The 20,866-nt window shown below is 40.6% G+C and overlaps 1 protein-coding gene across 3 annotated transcripts in view; it reads right to left on the reverse strand.

The window, feature by feature from the left end:
* Nucleotides 1-20,866, reverse strand: part of STX7 (syntaxin 7) — a 44,058-nt gene that overhangs the window by 14,901 nt on the left and 8,291 nt on the right. For all 3 annotated transcript variants that reach the window (XM_008176623.4, XM_065588651.1, XM_008176625.4), the window contains exons 2-3: nucleotides 18,692-18,854; nucleotides 193-262 (exon numbers count right to left, since the gene is read on the reverse strand). In XM_008176623.4, the coding sequence (XP_008174845.1) occupies nucleotides 193-262; nucleotides 18,692-18,776 (155 nt within the window). In that variant the 5' untranslated portion in view covers nucleotides 18,777-18,854. The remainder of the gene's footprint in view (nucleotides 1-192; nucleotides 263-18,691; nucleotides 18,855-20,866) is intronic.

Below are 20,866 nucleotides of genomic sequence, written 5' to 3' on the forward strand. Positions count from 1 at the left end.
AGGTTAACATGGCAAGATCCTGTAGGTTACAAAGATACCTCAGATAATTAATTTTTTCATGTTTAAGCTTTAATACTTCTTTTCTACTTCCACCATCCCAACAAAGCTGAGCACTTGGCTAAAATCACGGTCACCTATTGAGGCAGTATTTACAATATCGTGAAATGAGAGATCTTCATGTGAAGTACTTACAGCTGTTGCCTCAATTCAGGCGTGTCTTGTAGTGTTCCAAGTTGATGCAGTATTCTTTGTATTTCTGCAGCTGTTAGTGAAAAGGAAGAGATTTTAATGACCCAGTTAGATATATTTCCCCCTTTAGTTTTATGCATTTTTGCTTGACAACTCTAACATATACACTTTTTGTCAATAAGTGTATGTACAACTGTGATAGGCCAAGCAAAATGTGATTTTCAAGAAGCCTACATTAAATCCTAGGTTATATTAAAAAGGAACACAACATGCTGAAATATCTAGGCAGAAAGTGGTGATGTAAGGATGAAGGTAGTTTAAGCCAGACTCCTTAACTCAAATTTATCTACAATTAATTTCAAGAAGCAAAAAAAAAAAACTGTGTACTGGTTTATTCATCCTGTGTGTGCTATATCACACAAACATCTGAAAGACTGACACAATATTGACATGTGTATAAATATTCATAACTAGTATGTTACTGACAACATCTCACAAAAAAAATGCCTAAGCTTAAAGTAGTACTGATACAAAATGAATATTGAGGGTTACATTTGAAGTTCGATTTATACCTTTGGTTCAAATGCTTTAAAAATTCATTTTCTTATGGGATACAATGAGTAACTCAAAGCCCCATGCCAAGCTTGTTACATAAAATGTATCTCAGCTCTGAATTAGCAAAATGAAGATGCACCCAAGCTTTCCTTTTAAAGTTAATGTGTCGGGGGGAAGGGTGGAGGGGGAGAAAGAGGAGAGAATGAAATAAGAGCTTTAATTTAAAATGTTAATTATTTGCAATGTGATCACTAGTCCAATTCCACAGTGGCACATTTTTAGAAGGCCAAGACAGGGAGAGTATTTAATAGGGAGAATCTATATTTGCATATCCTCAGTCAACTGTTACTTGTCTCCCCAAAACACATTTATCCCCATGCAGTCTAGTGCAGCCATCTAGGCAGCAGAAAATATGATGTAGAAGAGCTCTGGATTTGATGATTTCATGATATGTAATTTAGTGTGTTTAAAGGAACTAAAGAAAAATTGCAAAATTTAGATAAAGTGAGTTTGAGAAAGATGCTTTACTGTTTCTTTTATTAGTGATTAAGAACAGGAAAAATAAAGATTCATGGCATTATACATTCAAAGTCTACAAGACATTTATTATATAAACTAAATATTATAGCAAGGTGTTTATCCAATCACATAAAATAAAAAGAATGATAATCCCTTACTGAAACATTTTAAAAATACATTAGCAGTTGAGTGATTTTTAAAAGATATTTTTAAGAGTCCTCAGTGAATCATTATATTGTATTTATATGTTTATCTTTAGCATTCAGTATTGTTATTCAGTATTGTTAATATTCAGTATTGTTAAAGTGACTGATAATATAGAAAGTACTTAAATATTTTGGAAAAAACTGATTGTGCAATTTTTTTTTAAAATAAAAAAACGCGCATAACACAAATAAGCTTTCGGGAAGTTTGAAAGCAAATTTAAATTACACAAAAATTCGAGTATATAAGCTACTGATATAAAAAAGAACTTAATGGTTTTAAAATTTAATCAAATTAAACAGAACAGATGTAGAGAAAGTTCTAAGAAAAAAAATCCTGAACCAACAGCATAATTTGTGAACAAATGCCACCTGGTGGCAAGTTTGAGAGAGACAGCTTCTGTGGCCCAAGTCACATTAAATATCCCCTTGAGAACATGGTGTCCTAAGACATACAGACAAGGTTTACTGAAAATGAATGTTAACTCAAGTGTTGAATAATGAACTACTAAGCTGAAATATATTGTACTAGAAATCCTCTTTATTGGTAGTTAACCACAATAGTTATTTTTGATGTCTATTTTTTGGGGTCTAATATAACGAACTTATTAACTAATTACTTTAAAGGTAAAATATCATTTAAATTGGTAACTCATGCAAACGACCCTGTGAAATTAATCAAGATGTTGGTTGATTGGCTGTTATAGACTATTAGGTTTTACTGGGTACTAAACTCTCAAAGTAAAACAAACAATTTCTGATATTCTACCTATAGAAAGATATCTTGGACATAAGAATCAAGGTGCTCATACATTTACTGATAATTCATCTCCAGCGTGAAACATGTATTTTGGACATATAAGCTTTTAAACACTCTACTATATCTACATCTATTTGACAGATGTTTGAAGATTTACCAGTTTGGATTACCTTACTGCCATCTGGAGGATGAATTTTCTAACTGCAACAGAAGATTAAAAGCGAATGAAGGTTTAAGCAAAGGCCATCATATGTAAGTTACTCTGAACAAAGTCTGCACTTTCACTATATTTATTTCCAAATGCCACAGGCATGACTCTCAGATATCTGTTGTACTGTAGTTTTAATGCTTCCTCCTGAATATTTTGGTGACTGGAAGGGGGAATAGAGAACATGATGGGGGCGGGGGAGGTAAAACTTAGTCCCTATAAAACAAGGGCTGTATGTAAAAATTTCAGTTTCTCAGATGGGCAACCAGACCCCTCCCCCAAACCCCTAGGGTCAAAATGGTTTGTTGCTCACAGTTAGGAACATAAGTAGTACAAGACCACACCAATCTTAAAAAAAAAAAAAAAAAAAAAAAAGGCCATCTGGTCCATTATCGCAGTTCTAAAACTGATCACTACTGTACAATTCAGAGGATGTTTAAAAACCCTACCAGGCAACCGGTCAATAGTGTTACACTAAGTCAAAGAGGTAAATCTGTTCCAGCTTTATCCTTAGCTAACAGGATTTTTCTAAGTTACATTAACATGAACCTTGGATGGGTCAAGAGATTGGTATAGGTTAGAAGTCCTTCTTGTAGTGTTCAGTCCAGTTTTCATAAATACAGCCAGAAGGTACCATTGTGATCATTTAGTCTGATATCCAAAGTGATCAAAATCTTTTATGATCATCTGGTAGCTATTTAGAAGCCTTTGGGAAGCAAGTTTAATTTCAGTCTAGTTTCCAGTGGGCAGATATTGACATCACAAAAGTAACAACCACAAACAATACTCGGTTAGGCCTAAAACATGTCCACTCCACACTTGCCTTTCAACAAACAAACAACTTTCTCCCAAGAACCGTGTTTTGACACAGTAAAGCAGAAAGGTGCTAATGCAACGTGAAGACTTCATTTAAAAAAACCACGCACCTGAGAAAAAGAGCCAAGGACTGAATGGACAAAGACTCCAGAACAGGATTACAGCACTTTGGTAAGCAGTCTGGGAAAGATTTTACTACTATTGTCTTTATTACGTAAGCTTTATGAAAAGAATGCTTCAGTACCCAGAGCTGCCAATCTAGCAACATGATAAGAGAGCAAGGTGGGCATGGAAAAGCATCCAATCCCCAAGTACATATGCAGGGGGGGGGAAAAAAAAAAAAAAAAAAAAAAAAAAAAGGAACAGGTACATCTAATTTTAGGCCTACTATCTTGGCAGCATCCTTTTCAATACAATATGCCTATGTATAAGCCAAGAGCTCATATTTTCTATGTAAGCTGAGCAAGTCAGCGTACCAAGAAAGCCCACAAGACTCCAGTGCAATACAAAAAGGCCAAATGCTTCCTTGAGTTGTAATGGAGATGCCTGGGGTATAAGTCAGTGTAGAATTTTCCTTTTAGAACTAAACGAGGTTGACTATACACCATATATTTATCAAAAAAAAAAAAATCTTCAGATACAAGTTAATCAGGGATTTAACCCACATTTAGTGAGGCAACTACCCCCAGACCTTTTAAATCTTAACAGGTTTGTCAAGTCGCAGGGGTTTATAGTGGGTTTGGCAAATACAGAAAGTGTGACGAAATAAAATAAACTTATTTTTATAAGAGAAGTGGGAAGATTCCTACCCACACCCCGATACCTTAAAAAGACTGAACTGGTTTTAAAACAACTACCAGTAGTTTAAATTTGTTAGACTACTCAAGGTAAAGACAAAACAATTCTCAATGGAACTTTAAGATGGTCTATTTCCTAGGAGCAGATGGACCTAAGCTTCTCTTCCCCAAGGAAACTGGTAAGAAAGCTACACAGGAACACCCGGATTTGCTACTTTTTGTCACCAATTTCCTTTGAACTAGGCAGGTGGTAAGGCATAGGAGAGCGGCATCTTGGAAGTGGGCAAAGAGAAAAAGGAAGATAATAGCACTGGAAAGTCTGGGACCAGTTTTCAGACAGATGGGGTGGCCACAAAGCTTCCTTATTTACAGCAGCTGTAATACTGCTGTCTTGTGCTGTTCTATAACATCGGTCCATCCCCCTCAGTCTCCCTGCCATGAATATTACGAGACACTGAATAAAGCCATTTGGTGCTTTACTTAGGTATAGTCAAGAAATCCAACACACAGTCCTAGTAATTTCATCAATACTCTACATCCTGAATACACTGGTAATAAAAACCAGAGACCAATTAACACAGCATGATTTATGCCTGGTCTACACTGGGCAGAGGGTAGGGGCGGGGGGGTTGATCTAAGTTACGCAACTTCAGCTACGTGAATAACATAGCTGAAGTCGACGTACTCAGATCTACTCACCGTGGTGTCTTCACTGCAGTGAGTTGACTGCTGACCCTCCCCCGTCAACTCCACCTGCGCCTCTCGCTCCGATGGAGTACCGGAGTCGATGGGAGAGTGCTCAGGGGTCGATTTACCACGTCTAGACTAGATGTGATAAGTCAACCCCCACTGGATCAATCCGGCAGGTAGCATAGACATACCCTTAGAGTGGTTTCTCGGTTGCCTCCAGTTTTCTCTCCCCTACGGCAATTGAGGTTGGGTCCCCCTCCCCATCATCCTAGTCAGGATATGAAGAGAGACATCAATTCCAGCACTTTCATACCCATAAAATTGAGACTTTGCTTCTGCAAGGTTGTCAGTCAATTTTAAAAACAAGACAAGCTTGAAAAATGCACACACTTTTTATAATGAAAGTCACTACTATGAGCTCAGAGGGCAAGGCGCTGTTTAGTGAGGACAGGAAACAGGACAAACTCGTATGGATTACAGAATGCATTTTTCCTAGCAACTGACAGCTCACGTGCAAAAAAATTACCCAAGCCTCATCCTTTCCATCCCCAGACTGAGTGCTGCATTAAGAAGAGCTAATACAATTTTAGCAGTTAGATTTCAGTTACTAGGCTAGGGATGCTGTGAAGAGAGTCTTGCAGCAGTACAAAGCTACTGGCTGATTAAAGCTACTCTCCATTCAGTTACATCTTTAAAACTAGCCTGACTTGTTTAACAGCATATATGAGCCGAAAAGAGAATTGCAGAATTCAGTCTGGTTTTCTGCTCATAAAGTTGGGAGAAAGTCACCGCATAATTATGTGGCCAAATACCGGTTCAGGCCTTGGCTACACTTGGGAATTCACAGCGCTGCCGCGGCAGCGCTGTGAAGCGCAAGTGTAGTCGCGCCGCGAGCGCTCTCGTGGCGCGGTATGTACTCCACCTCTCCGAGGCGAGTAGCTTGCAGCGCTGCAGGCACTGATTACACTGGCGCTTTACAGTGCTGCACTCGCTGTGCTCGGGGGGGGGGGGGGGAAGAGAGCAGGGGGCGTTTTCACACCCCTGAGCGCAGCAAGTTGCAGCACTGTACAGCGCCAGTGTAGCCAAGGTCTCAGCTAGTCAACAGGAGTTCCACCACTGATGGCAAAGGGGATCAGAACATGGCCCACAGAATACGGATTTAGTCTAGCATTAAGTCTCACATCTCCTACACAAGGTGCAACTGTTAAGAAGGCATCAAGCTCTATTCTGAATTTACTGCTCTTCAACTAATCCCATTATTCACTCTTGATACACCCTACCCATTTTAGTAACAATATAGTTCCAGCCACACCAGGAGGACAGATTATCTTGTGGGTCAGAAAGGTTTTAAATTCTGAATCACAGACTTTCCTTGTCATACAGCATATTATTTTGCATGGACCAAGAAAAACAGTTTTAAGTTATATTTCTGTAACAATTGCACAAATTGCATTCTGCAGCAGCAGTTAGAATACCACAGTTAAAACTATGCGGACGTAGTTGATAATAGTGCTTTTTGAACAAGGAAGGAAGGATTTTAAACTGCTTAAGGAAATAGGAGTTTTACAAAATTAAAAAAAGAAAAGGATCAAAGAAGTCAACAGGGAAATAGTTTTCAGCCTTTAAGAGCATTAAAGGGAGTATGAACAGAGGAATCTCCAGTTCAGACTTCAAGCAAGCATGACTGCTCTGCACAGTCTGCAATGCACTAAGAAATCTTGGATCAGACCTTGACCTGTGGCAGAGAAGCACGTGGGGAAAAAAAAAAAAATCACAATAGGGAGTGCAAAAGGTGATCTAAAGCCACCTTTGTTCTCTGCCAAGACTAAGGATGTCCATGCACTGCACTGATCCCGAGCAGAAGTTAGAACAGTAGTCATCAACCGGCAGATCGCAATTGACTGGTTGATCCTGAAGCCTCGGACAGTCGATTGCGATCTCCGGCTGCTAAAAGTCTAGTGGTGTAGCAGGACTAAGGCAGGCTCCCTGCCTGCCCTGGCCCCGTGCTGCTTCTGGAAGCGGCCAGCATGCCCCTGCGAGCCCTGGGGGGAGGGCAGGGGTCTCTATGCACTGCTCCTGCCTGCAAGCACCATCCCTGCAGCTCCCATTGGCCGGGAACAGGAAACTATGGTGGCATTGCCTACAGATGGGGCAGTGTGTGGACCCACATGCTGCCACCCCCCTAGGGACCGCAGGGGTGTGCTGTCTGCTTCCGGGAATGGCGTGGGGCCGGGGCAGGCAGGGAGCCTGCCTTAACCCCACTGCACCACGTCCCGAGGTAAGTGCCGCCCAGCTGGAGCCCGCACTCCAACCCCCAGCCCCCTCCCAGAGCCAGCACCCCATACCCCACTCCTGCATCTCAACCCTCTGCCACAGGCTCAGCCTGGAGCCCCTCCCACACTCCGAACCCCTTGGCCCCAGCCCAGAGCCCGCACCCCCTCCCCCTGCCCGAGCCTGGGCCAAGTGAGTGAGTGTGGGGGAGAGCAAGCGACAGAGGGAGGATAGAGTGAGTGGGGCGGGACCTCGGGGAAGGGGCAGGGTAGATCCTGGGTTGCATGTAAATTCAAAAAGAGTGAGCTTGTGCATAAGAAGGTTGGAGACCACTGAGTTAGAAGAACCTGAGAGTGAATCTAAATTTATGCCAACTGCCAATGGTCCATCAGCCAAAGATCAGCTGGCTGTAAGAAAGTCTGGCCATACTGTTTCCTCCAGCTCTGCCCCTTATGCCTGAGGCTGGCAATGGAGTGAAGTCAAATCATTATACTGGCTCTATGCCATCTGAGACTTTAGCACAGCTTTGCACATGGAGAGTGATGGGAAACAGCCCAAATAAAACAGAACCTTTAAGAAGGCCCACAACATGCAAGTGCATAAAAACAATGTGAGACCTTATTTCTGAGCACCATATTTATGACACATAGCCCAACTATGCTATAATTACAACTATGTTTCTGTAGCCAGATAATGACACTCATCTGACACGGTTACTGAGTTCTGTCGGCACAACAGTAGTTTCTACTTTGATTTTTTTAAAAACACCACCACATATCAGCCATGTTCTGAAAACTGCAACAACCACATTGCCTAACTGCATCTATGCAGCTATCCTATAATGTCTCAATGGGGAGACAGTGCCTAGTGGACATGCACACAAAGCAACACCAGCAGCAGACAGAGCAATGAACACAGATGTCATTGTGCCCTAACACCTGATCATTTGGGGGGGTGGGGAGAAAGGAGAGAGAGAATGAATGTGTCCATATTACAAAACAACAGTGTTATGACCACGTTACAGGAAGATAGCCTTATTGGAGCCTAGGCCACTGGCAAGGGTGACATGTGATTAGCGGTCACAGTTACTAGTTGAATATTAACCATGTGGAATAGGGACCCAAGCCATACTTAGAGCTAAGCATTTCAGTAACCGATTCAAACTCAGTTAAAAATTAAAGTGTGTAGACAGGGCACTGATGCAGGTCTAAGATTTCCCATTCTAAACACAGCATGGGGCCAGTGAAATTAGTGTTCGAGATTTAAAATTGTCAATTTCAGTCACTTATAGATCTTGAGTCCAAGCAGATTAAGTAGAAACTGCAAAGTGTACTCATGTACATACATAATATATTTTCCCTTTCATCTGCTTTAAGAAAGGTTTTCCCTAAGATAAATCAGCAGTATATAAAATGCCACTGCACACATCTTTCACAAAGATTTAGACATTTTACTGGCACTGGTTGGGTAACAGTGTGTGGAAATACTTAACTTGTTCAACTGGAAATAAGAATTTGAATAAGTGGAATATCCAACTACAGATGAAGATGAAATCTAATAGTTTAAGATGTCACTTGGGAGCAGTCTACTGAAAATACAGAATGATTCTTGAAGTGTTCCCCCCCTACCACCACCCACCCACATTTATTTCTTTGGATAAGGGGAGGTAAGGGTGCTGGTTTGCATTATTTGTATCAGATTCAAAACATTTTCCTACTATTCCCTAGACCTGACTACTTGATTAAATAGATAGATACAAGAAAATATAAACTAATCCAGTAGACTTGTGTAAGTCTCTTTTTAAACTGTGATATTTGGAGAAATTTACATACCCACAAAATTTAGTTAAATAGTGAATTTACACTAGAGCGTTCCCCTGAAGGATTTCAAAGCATCTCACACATGTCAAAGATGACTTAAGCTCAACACTGCTGTGAGGTAGGTAGGCATCATTTCTGTTTTTAAGGTGGTGAAACTAAGGCACAGAGGTTAAACAAATCGCTCAAGGTCACAGCATGCCTGACAGAATTCAGATTTCCTCCTTTCCTCAGCTAGGATAGGCTGGTAGATACCATACATTTCTTGAAGAAACTGGGGTTGAGGAATAGGAAGAACTTGAAGTGACAGAATAATATAGTTATACTAGCACTAAGGGATAAAAACCCACACACCCCACTACCACACACAACAGTATTTAGTACTTTTATAATTTAGTATACAAAATAGTTATACCTGCACGCTATAAGTGACGATGACATAAGGCAACAGTTGCCTTGACTTCATAACAGCCAAAGGAAGGGATGGCACAATCTCTAAATCAGTGGGCCAATGCAGTAGACCTGTATGTTTAAGGTCTGTGACTGAGGAAAGATAACATTTCTAAATATCCCTGGTAACAGGATAGCGGGCCCCTTAAATGGAATTGGGCCCAGCTCTCCTGTTCCAGTCCAGCTTCACCCTAGTTTGGTGTAATGTGGAGTGTGGGGCTGCCTCTGGGAGTTACACAGGGGAGAGAGCCCAAAGGCAAGGAGAGATCGGAACACAGAGTCTGGAGTGAGAATAACAGAGTTCAGAATAGCAGAGCTTCAAGGAAGTGATGCCCCTGACGGAGAGATAAGAAGTAGACAGTCCCGGGGGGACGGGTGGGGTCACCTACAGACCTCTCTAGGCCAGAGACCCAAAGGCTGAGAGCAGCAGAGGCAGATGTCTACTACCTCTGAGCTGGAGAGCAGAAGCTGAGGAACAATGGAGGGGTGAGCCCACGGATGCTTCCGGGCAGGAGTTGGAACCATATCTAGGAAGAAAATGGGGCAGAAAAGCATGCCAGCTAAAGGGTCTGGGACCAGAGATGCTGGAGTTGTACTGGAGTACCGGACTGTGGTGAGAGACGTCCAACCTGTACTGGACTGTCAGAATTTGAATGACTGAATGTACTGTTTGGTCTGTGCTGTGGAATTCTAGATTACGGTTGAGACTTTTGTAACAAATTAACCCTGAAAAGGGCTATTTATACTTGGAAAGCTAGCGTGGAGTTATTAGGGACTCCAGAACAAAAGGGGACACTGAGGCACATGCACTGGTAATGCCATGGCCTGCTGCAGCACAGCAACCCAGGAAGGGGCCACCATATCACACACCTCTTAAGATTGTCAACTCAAATACATAACAATGACTGTTAATGTCACTTGAGTCTAGTTTCTGACCTGGACTCGTTCTGGGCCACCATAAAAAGTATAGAATAAGTTTTGACAGAGTCTGCAGAAGTGTCAGGAATAGAAGAATTGCAGCTACCAAGAAGATTTTTTATCTTCTCAAGTGTGACTTTGGAAAGATGCACTGGCCCTCACAGCCAGGCACTTTTGTAAGTTAAGGCCTGATGCCCCCGGCAGGCTGCACATACAAAAAGAGTTTGCAGGACAGAAACTGGCCCCTTTCCAGCTTTGTTCCAGAATGCCCCCAAATCCCATTCTACTTCCTGTTCTGTTGTGGTGGTGACTTCATAGGTTTGCTTTACCGATACCAGTACACGACACTCTTAGCTCATCAGAACTCTGGATTCTTGTTTTGCCTTGCTGTTGGATCATGGTTTTTTTTTATTTTTTTTTTTTGGACAGTGAACCGTATGGTTCTGCTCAATCTCACTTGGCTTTGCTGGTCTGAAATGTTGCAAATGGAGCTACATGAAGACAGGCTGCTGACTTTACATCTCCCTATAAGTATTCAGGAGCAGGCCATGGTGGTTTTTCAATGGATCACAACTTTGGGCAGTAGGTCTCGGCAGCTGGGACACAGACTCCCCTCCCCATCCCACCTCTTCTTTAGGGTGTGGAAGAATTACCTATTTTTATTATGACGTGTCAGTAAACTCCATTTCAGTATACATGCACAAATTCACAAAAACATATTTCCAATAATCAAAATTTACAGCTAGGCTAAAAAGATATACTTAAGAACAGAGTTAGATTTAAAGATATTTACTTTATATATTTTGACATGTGATGTTGACAATTGGTGTTTTAAGCTTTAATTTTTTGAATCGTCATCTACAATCACTAAATAAATTACCATCTGACCACCTCAATTTCCTGAAACTGGATTTTTTTTTTTTAAAGTGAAAAAAGGTGTAAAAATAGACAATGATATCCATCAAAATTGCAAATAAATCAAAATTCAGTTTTGCCAAGCCTAGTTATGTGACGCTTAGAGTAGGGCCCAAGGGCAATGCTCAGTACTAGCCTATTAATTAGAATCAGCTCTCCCTCATCAAAGGTGGACAGGGCTGATCTGCAGAGATTCCCAGGCACTTATGAGACTTGGTGGTGTTCTCAGAGTAGTAGCGTAACCAGTTTTTTTGAGCAAATAAAAGGCCTGGAATAAGTTGGGCTCTCAAAAGCTTTGGTTTAAGTGGGTCAGTTATATCTAAGAGAGGCTCTGGATTTGAGTCTTTAGCAGCGGTGGGAGGACTGCGAAGACCCAGGATAGACACTGTCTACTTTCCTCTTCCATAATTGCTATTGTACTAGGACAAACTGCCCTGCAGAATTTTCCTGCTTACGTTAGTCTATTTACATTTGCTCAATCCATAAAATTAGCAACCATCTGGCCAAAATTCCAGATGACTGACTGACTGCTCTCATTGGTCCCCTTAATATTTACAGACGATATTGTGGCTCCATGTATATCACCTCAACAATTTCCAAACCCAAAGGGCTCAGTTTACAAGTAACAGATGCTTTTTTCCTGACTTGAGGGGCAAGGTTAAGCATGCAGGGCTGAAAAGTCACACAGGGATTGTCTCTTCTTTCAGGCATCACCACCACTAATAAGGAGTTATGTAGATCAAATTAGGACCTCATTTACACCTATGAACTTATGCCATTTGTGAATGAGATTGCACAAATGCACTGGAATTTATGTTTGTGAGGCACATGATGGAATAGAATTCTCAGATCACTACCACAATACCATAGACCAAACACTGATAAGAAATAGCAGGAATAAAAAGCAGCAGAGGTACACTTTTGCCACTAATGTGAACAGATAAGACTGAATTCACACAAGACAGACATCTGTTACATACAGAGGTGCCATTTTTACACAGACTTTTCAGAGCAGAACCACACTTTAAGAACAGTATGTAAATAATTTGTCACAGAAAAGCTTGGCTTTTCTCCAAGTCTAATTTTAAATACAGTTGTACAAAACTATAGATAAGATGGGGACAAGAGACAAGTAAACTGTTTTTTTGTACCGGCTTAGACTTCAAAACATCAGTGAACTGAAGTACAGTAACTCCTCGTTTAAAGTCGTCCCACTTAACGTTGTTTCATTGTTACGTTGCTGATCAATTAGGGAACACACTCATTTAAAGTTGTTCAATGCTCCACTCTTACATTGTTTGGCTGCCTGCTTTCTCCACAGCTGGCAGCCTCCCTACGCCCCCCTCCCCACCCAGCACCTCCCCCCCCGCCAGCAGACTCTGCGGATCAGCGCCTTCCCCCTCCTCCTGCCTGCGACAATCAGCTGGCTTGCAGCTTTCGGGAGACAGGGGAGGGAGGGGGAGCCTGTGCGCCGAGTCCTCGCTCCTTCCCCCTCCCTCCTGCTTCCAAAATGCCACAAGCCAGCTGATTGCCCTGGACATTAGGGAGGTGGGAGGAGCGAGGACTCGGCACACCTCCACTCCCTCCCCTGCCTCCTGCCGGTGACAATCAGCTGGCTTGTGGCATTTTGGAGGCGGGAGGGGAGGAGCGAGGACTCTGTGTGCCTCCCCCCTCCCTCCCCTACGCGGCAATCAGCTTGTGGCATTTAGAAGAGAGGGAGAGGAGCCAGGACACAGCGAGCAAAGTAAAGGGGGAGGAGGTGAGGGGGAGAAGAGGCGGGTCAAGGGCGGGGGCTTGTGGGAAGGAGTGGAGTGGGTGGGCTGAAGGTTGAACCCCCCGCCTCTGGTGCTTGCAGAGTAGGGGAAGCTTCCCTGGAACCTAACCCTCCCTTAATTCTTATGGGGAAATTGGATTCGCTTAACATCGTTTCACTTAAAGTCGCATTTTTCAGGAACATAACTACAACGTTAAGTGAGGAGTTACTGTACCTCTCACATTTATATTTGTATTCCCCTTAAGCTAAGAGCAATTCTGCCTATATCACATGGACATCTCTAATTATATCATTGACCTTATTTATAAGATGGTCAAAGTGGTTTCATAAGAAGCAGTCAACACACCATTTTAAAACAACAACTAAAAGCCAGACATTTTCTATATTCCAAGAATCAATTTTTGTAACTTTACACTTGTCAGGACTGAAGTCACGTGGCAAATATAGTCCTGATTCATCTCATTTTAACAACACTTAGCAAAAAAAAAAAAAAAAAAAAAAAAAAAAAAAAAAAAAAAAAAAGCTTACTCCCAGCACACATGGAATATAATAAAAATATCTGACAGACTTGACCTCTCAGGACAGAAAAATTAAACAAGCTAAAATTGACCTTTAAGTATGTGCAATATGTAGTGATGGCTGTATTGCCTCAAAATCAACAGTAAGTGACTGAGGTAGGAGAACTTCTCCTTCTGGGAAAAAAAATCAGTAATGCTTGTGAGATGTCAAGGATTGACAGTCTCATTTTTTCTTTTTACCCAAGCGAGGATTATGCCTGTCTGATTATTGTAATCAATTTATAGTATCCAAAAAGCATATGCTCCCCTAGCTATGTTTCCTTTTGTAATGTATGCAACAAGGTCAAATACTGTATCAGTCACCTTGTGAGTACTGAACAAATTTAGTTGCAAAGTCAATAAGAACCATATGATTCATAATCTGCTATGGGTCAGAAGCCTGACAATCTTTTTAAATGGAAAAATAAAAATACTATGTGAATGGTAAATTTGAGATTACACACAAGAATCAGGAAGTTAAAGTTAGAGCTTCCATACCAACTCCAGCTCAGCCACACCACACATTTTCTATTATTCTAGTGTGGTACACAGGGCTTTGCCCTGCACCTACAAGCTTTGGGCAGTATGTTATTGCCCTGCCCCTAAATCAAACCAGAAGGCTGAAGACTTAAGCCTGGTCTATACTGAAAAATTACATCGGCATGGTTGTGTCTCTCAAGGATGTGAAAAATCCATACCTGAGAGATGTACCTAACCTAACCCTCAGTGTAGCCAGCACTAGGTTGATGGAAGAATTCTTTCATCGGCCTAGCTACCGCCTCTTGGGGAGATGGATTAACTACCGTGAGATGAAGACCTTCCCTGTGCTGTAGTGTCTACCCTGAAGTGCTAGAGTGGCATACCTGCAGTGCTGTAGCTATTCCACTGTAGTGATTTATAGTCCACTAAGTCTGTCTCCCGGCTTCCCCGTGTTTGGGGGAGGGGGAGTGTCAGGGTACTCTGTGCCAATTCTATACATGGTACAGTTTACTTCTCCCAGCACATCAATCTAACCAGAGCTTTTCAATTGGGTGATGGCAGCTCCACTCCCATTCTACCCTGTCCTGCCCTCTCCCACAAGGGGTGGAAATAACTACCTCCCAATGGAGGCTGCTGTCCTTTCTATGCGTTTACCACCATCCAAGTTAGGCCACAGTCTGGCCCGATGGTATTAGTGTTAATATTTTATAAAAGGACACTACATTCTATTAGTTGTCACACAGAAGAAAGCATCACTTAAAAGTTTAAACACAATATTTTAAAATAAAATGAAATAGTATACTTATAAAAAATAAATATATTTAATGTCCAAAATGCTAGGTGCTTTACAGACATGTAAGAAGAATGGCCAAAAAGAGCTTGCAACTTAAATTAACAAAATGTGGAAAAGGGACAAGGGTAGTACAAATGAGGAAGGGATGCTACACAGAACATTTTAAAAAGCTTTTCCCCTTTTGTGTGTGCATGCATGTACATACATACACAGTTTGTTTTTTCAATCAGGGCATATTTAGTAAGTGTCCATCTAGTTGCAGCCAAAGTACAGCATTTTTCTATAATACTGTATAGATCTGGAAGAGTTACAGTCGCTGTGAGAGGCAACACTATCAATTTGCATACAACTGTCACTTATTTTGAAACCAAGACATTAGAAGGATTGTATGGTACAGGGTTTGGTAATGAATATAAAACCTTCCCGCTCTACATCATTTGTTCATAACTAGCTATGTCGGTAGTTATCTATAAATAATGATGATTTTTAGGTAACGAATGCAGAGAGGCTAAGAGGTAAGCAAGCATGCAGACTGCATTACTTCCTCAAGCCTAGAGGTGGTTGCTGCAGGAGATGGGCAAAGCACAGTGGTGTCTCAGGGTGGTGATGGCTTTCGCTGCTCTTGGCTATGATTACCAGTTCTGTGCTCAGATGGAAGACTGGAGAACCCTGCACTGTCAATCCAACACCTGACAGTAACATGAATTTGTTATCATGGAGGTAGCCCGTTTAAAAAAAAAAAAAAGAAAGTACTATGTATGTGACTTTTCTACTTCTATACACACACACACACACACACACCCTCCCCCCATAAAGGCTTGGATATTTATTTTTTAACCTAAATTTTTTTAAACTATTTTCCTACAGTTCATTTTTTTGGCTAGAGACTCCAGAAATGGAATGGGAGCTTTTTTCAGACCCCAACTGAAGAGATGGGGGTGTTATTCCTCTAACAGAAAAAAAAAAAAATCTGATTTTATCTCGTTCTCACATTTGTCAAAAATTTTACTTCAACAGATAAACAAGCAAGAGTTTTAAACAGACTCTCTTTCAGTTGCTCAGATTTCAGTTTCTTGTGGTGTCATAATCTCTTTATTTCTTTAGTCCATCATAGAGGGTTCTTCTGCGAGAGTGAGAAAGTGAAGACCTAATATTTTTCTCTCAATAGACATACTTCTAATGTAACAAAATGACCTTAGTAAAAATAAATACAAAATTAGAAAGACTCAAGCCCTTGTATGTGATAACGCAGCAGACCGGCACAGAATTTTTGCACATCTTGTTTTTGTGATTTAGAATTCAGTACTATACAAAAAATTCTCCCCATCCCTTTCAGTTACAATAGTTATACAAATAACACTCTACAAGTATTGAATTTTCCACGACTAAATAGTGCCAAAATCTCCCCTTCTAGCCCCCAAAATAAACTGTATATGCACCCACACACAACACATTCAGGCTCGTTCCCTATCCTGTCTCCAGCCCCCTATTTATCCCAACATCCCAAAATTTGGCTGAGGATAGTTTTGTGAAATGGTTCTTTAAATATGAGGCAAGGTGTTACACAGTACAACAATATGATTTTTGTTGCCCTCCAACATATGCAATGAAGAATGAATAAGATAGAGCTCATCTTGTCATAAGCAAAGAAGTCAATAAGAAAAACTTAAATCAACAGGGAATATTTTCTAACTTTGTTTTCTGAATGGATTAAGAGATTTCAGTCCAGATTCACTAAAGCAGTCATTCAATTAGCATGTAATTGAGCATGTGTGATCTCTGAAGCCACTGGTGTTTTAAAATGGCTGTTCCTTTAGTAAACACTGATTAATTAAAAATATCTTGATGCTGTGGTTTATTTGTAAGGCCAGTAAGCTACAGACTTACACTTAGTTTGAGCTATGTGATTCACATAACTCTTTGAAGAAAAGAGTAGGGACAAATCTCAACCACTTTTAATTTAAACTGCCCAGCAGCACATGCCCACACAAACAAAACAAAAAATACCCTTCTATCCAGAATTGAACCATAACTACCATCCTTACTCATGGTGAGTAGTATATGTAGCCCTACTGAGATCGAGGTAAAATTCTGGCCCCACTGAAGTTAAAGGGAAAACTCCCATTGACTTCACTGGGGCCAGGATTTCACCTAGTGTCTCGACTGCTAGTAAAGAGCTATTCAATGTGAAGAGGAGCAGAAGAACCTGGTCCTATGGATTTTCAGAAATACCTTGCCTACACAATTATTTGCCTCAGACTGAACTATTCTTCTCCCTACACACCCAGAACTTCCCTCAATATAATACTGAGGGAAGTTATGTGCTGGTGTGGAAGAACAAACGGATTCCTCACAGCTACTTCCACACAGATAGTTACTCCAGCAACAAAGCGGTTCTCACTTTTATTGTTTTCCCACCCTCAGGCTAGCCACCAAAAATTTTAACTTACCATCAAGTACTTAGTTACAAGGCTAACCAAAGAACCAGGGCTTCATTTCCCTCGCATCCTTTCCCCCCCCATACAGGACACAATTCCCTGAAGTCACAATGAGAACGATAGGTGTATAGCACCTCAGGAAACAAACATCTCAAACCACTTTTTTTTTTTTGTAAAGGTCGCTAAGTATAGCCATAAGCAACTATATTTGCAAGTTTTGGTCATAGTGTTAGTGCTTTAATTTCCACCATCAGCAGCAACTTCACCAGGAGGGTTACTCTACAATAATATTTTCTGCTTTATAGAGGGTCGGAAGTGTTGGTTGCTGTATGTGAGGAAGCACCTGAAAAACTGCTTGAGTTATTTATGGGAGTAAAGTATGTTTTACAGATCTGTGGTTTGAAAACAAAAGGAAGAATTTAACTTTCTTCCTTTTTCTCTCTCGTTTTTAAAAACAAGTCACCCGTATTAGATCATTGTCTGTATTACAAGCTCACTTGTTACTGCCATTACCATTACAACCATTTAAGAGTCTGTGAGCTAGAAACTGTTTCTAGGGGATTATTTTATTCTGTCATAAAAATCTGCTCCAGGCTAAAGCCCAACATACAGAGTTTCATCTTGGGAATAGCTGTCCCTCCATGGAACAAAAATAAATAATAAAATGCAAGTTATAGGAGGGGAAAGATGAATTCTATATTTGAAATAGTAACTCAAAAGGCTACTTTCACATAATTTTATGTTTAATATAAACTAGGCTCTTTACATGGAAAAAAAAGCAAGGACAGAGGTGCTGATGATTTAGAGTTTTGTAATGGTAATACAGAGTGGGTGAAAAAGATCACTCCCCCTTTCTCTGCCACTTTTAGGTTGCCTGACACTCCAGAGTGGCTAAAAGGTGATGACCTACATGAAATGAGTTGGTAATCCTAGTGAGCGGTGGTGCTTATCACAAAAGCCACTATCACAAGCTGGTACTTTTGTTGATGGCCTCTTTCCCGAGACAAAAACTGAAACAGCAGACTCTTATTGAGTCAATATCAAGAGTTAGCACATAAAGGCATTTTTAAAAGCTTGACACCCCCCCCCCCCCCCCACACACACACATTGCATGTGTGGTTTAATACCATTAAACTGACTGTTCTAATTTATTTTTAATCCAAATATGTAGAGTACCCTTTAAATAGTATGCCCCCAACTTTTAAAGTGTGTAGCATCTTTCTTTTCCCCTGATGACACTTATAGGGATCTTTCAGGAAGGGAGAAAATGTACAATGAATTGACAAAAAATAAGTGTTGTCAGATGTATGAAGTATGCAAACTAAAAACAAAAACAAAACCCACCATAAACAAAAATGATAATTTATTATTGTAATTTAAAAAGTGTTATGTGCAAGCACAGGAGGTACAAAGTTACACAGAAATGTGATTCTCTAACTGATAGCATTCCTTTAACATCAACACAATTTTGTTGCATAGCTACAGGCATGGAAGTATTTTTAATAGGTTAGTTTAAAAGAATGTGTATTAATTCAACTTACTGCATTGGGTGATCTTCTGGATATTAGAAGTTATATGTTGAGCTAGCTGGGTAGGATCCCCCACAATGCCTGTACTGTACGACATGGCTGAATAGACTGTCCACTAAGAAGATCAAAGGCGTGAGAAGGTCAATCAGACAACAATTTCATCAAGTGAAGGCACCTAAAAATAAAAAGAAAGTAGTTATACACTGGTAATTCTGCAAGTCCATAATGCATTTTATCAGCTTAGAGCACACAGAGACCGAAATAACTCCAGCAAGATGAAACTCCACCATACAATCCTATTTTGCCTTTACCAAACAAGTCTGTTTTGAAAAGGGCATTTTAGAGAATGCTTTCTCAAACTAAAGTAAGTATGTGAAGCCATTTCAGAACCTGTTACAATAATAAAATGTAACTGATTAACATACATGAGGTAGGCCTGAGATTGTGACTATGACTATCAATTAGATCAGACTAGATGATCACAATGGTCATATCTGGGCTTGGAATCTATGAATCGGCAAATCACAGAAACAGCTTCCTATGAGAACAATTAGGCCAAATCTGTTAAGCTTAATATAAAAGATTTTTCCTACCCATACAAATAAGGAAACTCACATAAATTATTGAAAAAAAACAAACTCTATCCAGAGACACTACATTGTTCATTTTCTTGAATTTCTAAATATAAAAGAAATATTTACACTTTACTCCCTGTGAAAATTGAAGTCTCTGTTGCAACTTTAACTATGGTCTTATGACTACTTGTCCATAACATGCATATTATGGGAATGAACAATATGACCTATTATTTTTTAGCCTTTTCTCTGAAGCGATCCTAACTCTTGTAGTCTTATCTGTAATCTGATTTTCCTTTTAATGCTCTGACAGGCCATTTTACCCTATGTAAATGACACTATTTTTCAATATAGGGAAGTTTTTGTGCAACCTAGGGATACTACTTGAATTTTTAGTTACAATAATTCTGAAAAAGTATAATCAAAACAAGCCTTATGAATCTTTTACAAGATGATAGTCGCTATACATAAAATCTTCTACAAGCGTAGACTGCTTCCCCTAGTGGCACAATCGTAAATACCTGATCACCTAGGTGACTACAGTGGCTTGTACAAGGGGGGTCCTAATTCCTGTTTGGAGCCCTTTAAACATAACTGAAACTACACTCAGAGAAGCAGAATATAGAGCAGAGGTCCCCAAACTGTGGGGTGCGCTCCCTGGGGGAGGGGGGGGCACAGAGGTATGTTTGGGGTGGGCAGTGGCCCCCAGCTCTGCTCCTGGCCCTGTGCCCCACCCCCACCCCTCAACATACCACCACACCCCCCAGCTTGGGGACCTCAAGGAAATACTCAACAGTTCAGTTTATAAGACTACAAATACCGTGAATTTTTCATTAGTGCAAAGTAAGCTACTGAATGATAGACTAAATGCATTTCTCACAGTGTATATACAAAAAGAAGAACAGGAGTACTTGTGGCACCTTAGAGACTAACAAATTTATTAGAGCATAAGCTTTCGTGGACTACAGCCCACTTCTTCGGATGCATCCGAAGAAGTGGGCTGTAGTCCACGAAAGCTTATGCTCTAATAAATTTGTTAGTCTCTAAGGTGCCACAAGTACTCCTGTTCTTCTTTTTGCGGATACAGACTAACACGGCTGCTACTCTGAAACCAGTGTATATACAATCCTCTATTTTAAGAGCTTTTGGCCCAAGTTTTCAGAAGTGAGTGCCCAACTGGAAACACCTTTAAAAGATCTGATTTCCAATAAGTGGTGGTCCCGCTCATACTTGGAGAGCAATGTCAGAGCAATGCTGGAAAGAACAGCTAATGAAAGTTTCTTCATCTTTACTCAATTTTGTAAGAGCAAGAAAAGCCTGATTGCATTAGTATAAATAAAGGGTACAAGTCATCACAATGTGAGAACAGGTTAAATGGTTATTTTATTGCAATGAACTTTTTATGCAGACTGGCTCCCTATACACTTAACATAAATCAAGAGATTAGCAATGAAGACAAGGAAGAAAAGCTAGGTTTTCAATCAAGATCTGAAATGAAACCGCAAATAAATGAGGTGGCAATACACAGGAATGACATCCTAGCTAGGTACGTGTGACTGAGAAGATTCTCACACCAACAACACTTAGATTATGTAAGCTATTTGGGACAGGC

The sequence above is a fragment of the Chrysemys picta genome, chromosome 3, assembly GCF_011386835.1.
Source record: "Chrysemys picta bellii isolate R12L10 chromosome 3, ASM1138683v2, whole genome shotgun sequence".
In the NCBI taxonomy this organism is placed as follows: Eukaryota; Metazoa; Chordata; order Testudines; family Emydidae; genus Chrysemys; species Chrysemys picta.